Below are 8196 nucleotides of genomic sequence, written 5' to 3'. Positions count from 1 at the left end.
TTATTGGCCTTGTGTATGTATCTAGCTTTGAGGAATGATCTGTTGCTTCCTAATTCTGTGTGTAATTTTAGTGTAATTTTAAAGATTATAGCAGATAGTAGGAGTTGATACGCATGTTAAATGGTTACTTTTAAAAATGGAAACCTGAAGGAGCTTTGAATAGCAGACTACTGTTCGGGGGGAGAACACCTGAGTTCTGGGCACCATTACTAGAACAGTAGGAACAGTAGGTGTTTGCCCTCTGGCACCTGCCCATTCTTCCCCTTCCTGTCCCAGGAGACTGACCGTGCACATGTCACTCAGAGGCCTTGCTGTAGGGAGTCCCACTGGTCTTGGGCTGGCGATGGCAGATGGGAAAGAGAGAGAGGGCACAATTACCCGCTTGCTTTCTACCAATCCAGCCTGAGAGACCTCAGGGCTCCATCCCAATAGGTGTTCCTAACTCTGTGGTGCCAGCCCTGGCTTCTGCCTCATTACCCTTTGTTTTTTTCTAATTAACCTGCCTATACCTAGGTGTTACGCCAACTGTGGTGATTTTGTGGGCTACTGGCTGAAGCAAATGGTAACCAGTTTCAGCAAACTGGAAATGGGCTTGCAGCTGTGGTGTTAAATTCCAAACCTTTGGGTTTTTTCCAAGACTGTGGTGGGGAAGGGCCAGAAAAGATGACTCTGAGCCAGCCTGCAGGCCTCTGGCTCCCTGCTGCTCTGGCTCATGGAAGCGTCAGCCCCAGGGCACTGCCCACTTTGATATCAGCAGCCACCAGTTACTAGCGCACTGGACACTTCTGGGGATGAAAAAGCTTTGCTCATGATTAAACCAACATTTTTGTTTTGTTTTGTTTTAAATGGAGGGTTTTGCTTTGTGTTTCTTAATAACCTTTTGGTGAGCAAGTGAAGAGATACCATGATGCAGCAGTGAGCGAGAGTCCAGACTTCCTTCTGCTAGCAAAACTGTCCTCAAGACCATGCACTGAGCTAAAAATGTACAAATTGCAGCGGGCTGTGGGGAGGTGAGGTGGCCAGGGCAGGCAATGACATCCTCAGTCTTTCAGATTTATATTTTATATATATATATATATGTATATATATATTATATCCAAGAGTGATAGTCATTTGTACCATTTCCCAGGGAGACATGGATGTTTCCAAGGCCAGGGCCTGGGGCCTGGGAGGGGTCAGATCGGCGGGGTCAGCTAAAGTGCTGGGCTGGGGGCTGCGTTCACAGAAGCTGCAGGAGCTTCAGTGACTGCAGGAGGGCTCCTGGCTCCGCAGATGCCAGGTACTGGCAGCAAAGCCAGTCCTCCAGCTCCACCCCGCGCCTGCGGTCCACCGCCTTCTCGGCAAACTTCATCATCATCAGGGCCCGCTTCATGTCAATCCAGTTTTTCAGGGTGTTGTAGAGGACTTCCTCAGAGGTGCCGGGCTGCTCTACCAGGTCCCGCCGGGGGCCCCACAGCAGGCACTGCAGCACCCGCTTGGCCTCCCCTATGCGGATGCGCTTGATGGGGTCGGCCTCCAGCAGCAGGTGGGCGAGCTGCTGCAGGCCTGGTGAGTAGAGGGACAGCGGCGGCAGAGGGGGCAGGTCGTCCTGCCGGTAGTCCTGCTCCCGCAGCTGGGCCCGCACCTCGAAAGGGTTGGGCTGGTGGAGCAGCTCATAGATGAGGATGCCTGTCTGGAACTCATCGAATTTGCGGTACTGGGAGGCTGACACGATCTCGGGGGCCAGCCGGGCCTGGCTCTTTTTCTGCTGCAAGTTGGTAGTGCTGCCTGGTTTTTGCTTGGCCTTCAGGAAGTTGCTGATGATGAGTCTGGGCAAGTGCTTCTCACCTGGCACTCCCTGACAGGAAGAGGCAGCTGGGGGGGTGGGAGTGGCACTGGCTGGGAGGGCTGTGGAAGGGCAAGGGGAGGGATGGGCTGCAGGGGGAGGGGATGTGGTGGTGGGAGGGGCACTGGACGTGGCAGAAGAGACAGGGGGGCCAGGGGTAGCAGCGGAGGAGCCCGGGGAGGCCTGGGGGGTGCAGTGCACCAGCAGCAAGTTCTCCAGGCACAGATCTCGGTGGATGACCCCGTGCTCCTTCAGATGTTCCAGCCCGTTGCAGAGCTGCAGAAGCAGGAAGCATACGCGCCGCTCGTAAACCTCGGGTTCGGACTGATGGCTGGTGGCCGAGTCCCGCACAAAGTCAGAGGCGGTCTGGTGGGGCACCTCTCGGGTGATGACCACCACACAGTCCTGCTCCTGGGCTGGGGGCGGCGGGGGCAGGGTAGGCAGAGGGTCCTTGGGCACATCAGGAGACGAGAGCATGCTGGAGGGCACGGAGGCGACAAAGTGACCGCAGTCCTGTTGGATGTTGAAGTGCACGGGCACAGAGGGACTGTAGTACGAGGCCGTTTTGGGCTCCGGGGTTTTGCAGATCTGCGGAGAAGAGGAGAAGTGGGGTCATGACAGGGGTTCACTGTTCTGTTGGGCCATCAGTGCTGGGGTGATTGGATCTGCTAAAGGTGAACTTAAGCCTTAAGGTAACCTGCGTCACCGCACGTCACACACACAGACGAACCAACAATGGATTGCAAGGACTTCGTCGCCAGGACCCCCCAACTTGCAACTTCTAGAAAGAGCACGGGAAAGTATCTTTGAGATCCTGGGTGGGGCAAATGTTTCTCAGCTACCATTCTGGAAACCTGGTTCATTAATGGGAAAGTTGATAAGCATCAACATTCAACTTTCCGTGCTTCAAAAGATACCAGTAAGCAAACAGAAGGGCAGATAGCAGATTGGAAGAAAGTGTTTGCAAAATATATATCTGATATACCCAGACTTTATTAAAAAAAAAAAAAAAACTTACAACACAAAAATGAGAAGATAAATGAACAAACCAAAGAGAGAACAGAAGGTATGAACAGGCAGTTCTCCAGAAAAATAGGCAAATGGTCACAAGTATATCAATGCCCTTGACACCACCACGACATACCTGTTGACAGCCTCTGGCTATGAGAGAAATGACAGACAAGAGAGTCTGTGAGGGCTGAGGGAGAAATAGAAACTCACATCTTGCTGATTTTTGGAAATGTCAAAGGTGGGGCAGCCACCTTGAATGTATTTTGGCGATTTCTTTGATTACCATCGCCCCATATAGAGCGGGCTGGGCACATTCTCAGCAGTTTGTACAAACTGCCCGCCTTGCTCCTCACCTTCATACCCAAATGGGTAGCTACCTGTCAGTGGATATGTTTCACTTCAGGTGCAACCTTCTGGGAGAATTGTGGGGCAGATGTGGACCCTCAACCTCCAGGACTTGGCTGAGTTCTCTCAAGCCGCCCTAGTTTCTAGATCCAGATGAAGATGCAGGCTGCTAGCTGGCGGAGCTCCTCTGAGGAAGCACGTTTCCTTTAAGGATGCGTCAGAGTAATAGAAATAAAACAGAAAGCTCTCTAGGGACGGTGAGCCCAAGAGCCCAGAGAACCCTCTGAACTGAAGGTAGGCATAAACAAGCAGATGAGCTCAAGCTCCTCTGGGAAATTCCCATCAGGGCCTCTTTCCCGCCTCCTCAGCATCTTCTAGTTCAAATGACAGCACCTGCCACCGGAGGATCTTCAGCTCCACCATGTCTCAGCAGGCTGCCCCATTACTGGAGAGTCTGGAGCCAGACATGATGGCCCTTGGTCAGGCTTTGGTGCTCTTGTAATTACCTTGAAAGGGACTGAAGATGGTTTGTGGTCCCCTCCTTCAAAAAGATTGTGCAACCTCAGTTATGCTTTATAGAAGGCAAGGACAGTGTGTACTCCTGAGAAGAAAGGCCTCTTGCATCTACCTATAAAATATCCTCCTGCAAATAATCCCCAAATACCTTTGGGCTGTGGCCTTGCCCCACTGGAAGGATTACAGCTGTGGTTCTGAAGCACCCCGATGCTTACAGGTGATGTTTAGAATTTCTACAAGCAGCACCTTTTCACAGAGACTTATTTTATATTGCAGATATAGAGACAACTTTGGGGCATGAAACCGGGCATAAAAGAGTCCAGGCTGAGGAAAATTTTGTGAAAGTAACTGGGGGTTGGGGTAGAAGATAACACATTGGTTTAGTACTTTTTTACAGAAGTAGGCTAGAAATAGAAGGAAATTTATTTTATCCTTGACTTTGCTTCCTATGATACTAACAACAATGATTTTGGAATGCACGGTTGCAGATCACTCTTACTCCAGCCCAGCCCACTGACAGCTTTTCAGCGACAGTTTTCTAGCACACTTTTAACTAAAGGAAGTGGGAGGAGGCGCTTAAGAAAATCACATACATGGCCCTCCCTGGAGGCACAACGTGTTAAAGCACAGCAGTGAAGCTCCCGCCATGTGAGTTCAATCCTTGGCCAGGGAGGTGACCCACATGGCGCGGCAGACCTCTCCTGTCTCGCCTGCTGTTCCCCTCAGCAGTGTATTTCAGTCAATCAGCCTGTTCTGCTCCCCACTCTGTCTCTGGTGAATCCTCTTACCCTCCACACCTCTGGTTTGCACTCCGGTTCTTGTATGTATAAATAAATAAATCTTTAAAAAAAAGAAAAAGAAAATCACATACACACCCGCCACTGTCTGTAGCACTGTCTGCTGTGTCATGACGGAGGTGTGGGGCTGTCACTCCTGATGTGGGCCTGAATACCTTCCAGGAGGGCTTCTCAACGACAACAGACACCCACTTAACTCCTACAGGTCATGTGTGGACTATACCTACTAACCATTTTCAAGCAGTGTCTCATTAAATCTCAAACAAGGGAACGAAGCAGATGTTACTACAGAGAAGAAAATTGAGGCTTTCAGATGCTCAGTGGTTTGCCCAAGATTATATAACTTGAGAAGGACTCTCACTGCCCCAAGTATGGGCTTAAGATGGAAAAAAATCTTGGTTTAAATATGAATTCTACAAATACTGGGAAGTTACAACCGATACTCATTTAGCAAATCCCGAATCATAGCTACTAGGCGCAATACAAGGAAAGTTCTTGCAAGCCTGTACCCCTACTCTATGCATGTCTAGGAATACCCACAAAAGTGGCACAAATGTGGGGGTTACAAATACATGTCAGCAGTGGATTCACAAACAGAATCCACATAAACTGGGGAGAAGCTGCATTTCTTTTGAAGTCTGTCTCTTCTGCATATGGGGGTGGTGACAGTTGCTTCCTCAGAGGGCCATTGTGAGTCTGCAATGAAACAACACAGGTGTGTCTTCAGCTCAGGTCTAGCAGGAGAGGCTCACGGGAAAGGTTGCCATGGTGATTGCTCCCCAATCTGGCTACAGCCATGTGGTGTTGCCACAATCCAGAGCTGGCTGGCAGGTGAGTGCACCACCCAGACAGGGCAGCAGTCCAGGGGCTGGGAAGTACTTCCAAGAATCTCCTTTCTCAGGGCTACCAGAGGCTGGGCACCTCCCCCCCACACACACACACACTGGGGCACAGTGCTCCAGTGGAGCCCTTGACAGTTGCAGAGATGCAAGTGAAGGTGCAAATAAACTACAACCGGGCTGGCTGGCTCTCAAAATCACCTAGCTGGTTCTCTAGCAAGATACTCACCGCTGGCCCTGGAGAGCTTGTGCCTGTGCCCACAGCATGTTAATACCACTGGTGCCCTGAGATCATCCCTCAGTGTACTTTGTGGGGTGGGGGGGAAGAGGAGAGGAGGAAAGAGGTTTTCTCTTTCCCATCCCCCTCCATTCCATCCCCATTTCATTTTCAGAGGGGAATCAAGAGCTTCAAACAAGCCTCTGGTTCAGCTCAAATTTCCAACTTTTTGCTGAGCCAAGTCTCATTTGAACCTTGGAGCCCTAGCCGTATTTTGGGTAAGAATCTGGACTAAGTCACGTTCTATTCAATAAAAAAGGCACAGCCAGCTGAAAGCAGGTCCCTAATTACGGAACTGGAGTTCTGGTTGACTGAGGTATAAAACAACTTTAAAAACTCATATGGAGCCAACAGTCCTCCCAACCCCCCAGATATCCCCAGAGTGGGGCTACAAGAGCAGCTTTCATGTGGCTGCACAGGTCTCGGGCCCAGAACAGAGGCTTTGCCATTAGCAGGCGCAGGTGCAAGCCTGCTGTTGTCAGTGGGGACTTCCGTGTGGGCTCCTGTTTGCCATGCGCAGATGAAATGAGCTCAGGGCAGGCGGTCTGAAAGGGGCCCAGTCCCTCCTGCGGCTTCTGGGTGACTATTCAGTCTAGACCGGCTTGCTCACAAAGTGCGACAGCTGCACATGTGAAATGATGTTCCACGAACAGTCCCACACCACCCTCAGCCCACCTCCCAGCTACCAGGCCAGGCACATTTGCAAATTGCTATTATTGTTCCCCAGGCTCTGAATATTTGCAGCCATTCTTCAAATTTCCTTTTCACACAGTAAGAGACAGTCTTGAAGTTGCTAAGCAGTCTCCAGGCAAGTGAGCTAGGAAACCCCTGGGGCTCCTTCCCTTAAAGGGTGGAGTCTGCCTTCTGGTTTCCTTATGGTTTCTATTTCTAATGACATGAGGATCAAAGCCTGCATTTTACATCCTTTGGCAAAGCTGAGTTTTCTAGGCTTCCTCAAATGGAAAGATTAGCTCCCTCTTAACACTGAATGAGCTGCCCAGTCCAGCCACAGGAGACAAGGTGAGCATGACTGGAACACAGGCAGGGTTCAGTGTAGAAGACAGGATGATTCACACATCACTCTCTCAAACTCACTGGGGCTAGCAAAAGGGAAAAGCCTCCTAAAGAAACCTTCATCCCCTTGATTTTCAGGGCGTTCAAATTTAAGATGCTTTCATTGGTTGGGACAGAACCCTAGTTCTGGGACCATGGTTATAACCCGGATAGTCATGTTAAGCTCACAGGAGAGTCCGTTCACTTTTCCCTCTACTGACAACACCATTCTGAAAGGAAGGGAGATGCCAGAATTTTTCTTTTAATTGTGGCTGAAGACGTGACTGCGGAGGCTTACCAAGCAAAGTAGCTAATGGGATTAGATGTAAAGAGGCAAAGTTCAAGGAGCAGCACAGACTGATTCAGGACACTGGTGTTTTCTCATCAGAATGGCCCTGTCTTGGCTTAATCTTATTTCTGACAATAAACTAGATCTTCCAGGCAGTCTCCCCCTCCCTAGTTTGTACACAGGAAGGCAACCAAGTAATTTTAGATAGCCCCGGAACACAAAATCAGGGACCCCCAATTAGTATTTTATGGTTGTGTCCAAAGGAAAAATCTCAAAATTTACCACAACTTTCCTTGGCTAATTGTTACAATATTTAAAAAATATTGCTGGCAAGCAGGAAGCTATCCCATTAAGCCATTTTTTTTTTTGTTAGTTTACCCATTGTGTATGTGAGTGTATGTGTGTGTGTGTGTGTGTTTTCTAACCTGAAATAAAGAGGTTTGGGACAGGTGGGGGAAGAAAAGCACTTAGGGACTTCCTCTTTGCATTCCATAAAAGCCTGCTTTTCTAGAAAGCTCATAGGTCCATCAGCTATTCAAAGCAGACCAGAAAAAAAAGAAAAAGGAAAGGTCACATGAAAGGACCAGAGTAGGCAGCAGAGACCAGAGTGGCCAGATGGGTGTAGCTAACTGGATGAGGCTGCCCAGAGCTACAGCCTCAGAGCTGTGGGGCACCAGCAACAGCACTGAGCCAGTCTCACGCTGTGAAGAGGTCTATGACTCTGGACTAGGCCCTTAACTTCTCTGAACACCATTTCCTTAACTGATAGGACTGCAGCATAAGATTGAGCCACCGAAGAGAACAGGTTTAAAATCCTATCAGCCACCAACTTAGCTGTGGGCCGGTTACTTAAGCATTCGAAGCCTGAGGTTTCCCATTAAACTACTCACCCTGTGAGGATTCGAGGTCACGTGGTTAATATGCCCCGAAGACTAATTATATAGTGAATGTGCAACCAGTGCTATTAGTCTTATTGTTCAAGATGATGCCTACATTGAGCTCTCCTGGTTCTAGCACTTGAAGAACACTATCTTAATTGTCCATCTCCCTCACAGAGTAAAAGCTTAATCCACAGGTGCCTTAATTCTTCTCTACATAATCAGACCTTGCTAAAATACCTGGCATAGAGAAGCACCTAGTAGAGACCTCCCCTGTCTTTACGGAGGGAATGAACTTTGTTGCGTTAAAAGGCAACTGCTGGCCCTCCCTGGCGGCTCAGCAGGTTAAAGCACAGCACTAAGAAG

General features: G+C 49.4%; 1 protein-coding gene across 1 annotated transcript in view; it reads right to left on the bottom strand.

Annotated features, from left to right (window-relative positions):
* Positions 1-1098: 1098 nt before the first annotated feature.
* LOC101637840 (tyrosine-protein kinase SgK223) overlaps positions 1099-8196 on the bottom strand; it is a 49422-nt gene continuing 42324 nt past the window's right edge. The window contains exon 6 of the mRNA XM_004682200.2: positions 1099-2413. Within this exon, the coding sequence (XP_004682257.1) occupies positions 1220-2413 (1194 nt within the window). The 3' untranslated portion in view covers positions 1099-1219. The remainder of the gene's footprint in view (positions 2414-8196) is intronic.

The sequence above is a fragment of the Condylura cristata genome, unplaced genomic scaffold, assembly GCF_000260355.1.
Source record: "Condylura cristata isolate star-nosed mole 26May11 unplaced genomic scaffold, ConCri1.0 scaffold00014, whole genome shotgun sequence".
NCBI classification, from domain to species: domain Eukaryota; kingdom Metazoa; phylum Chordata; class Mammalia; order Eulipotyphla; family Talpidae; genus Condylura; species Condylura cristata.
Note: the sequence above shows the minus strand (reverse complement) of the source record. Positions and strands in the feature narration are given on the sequence as shown.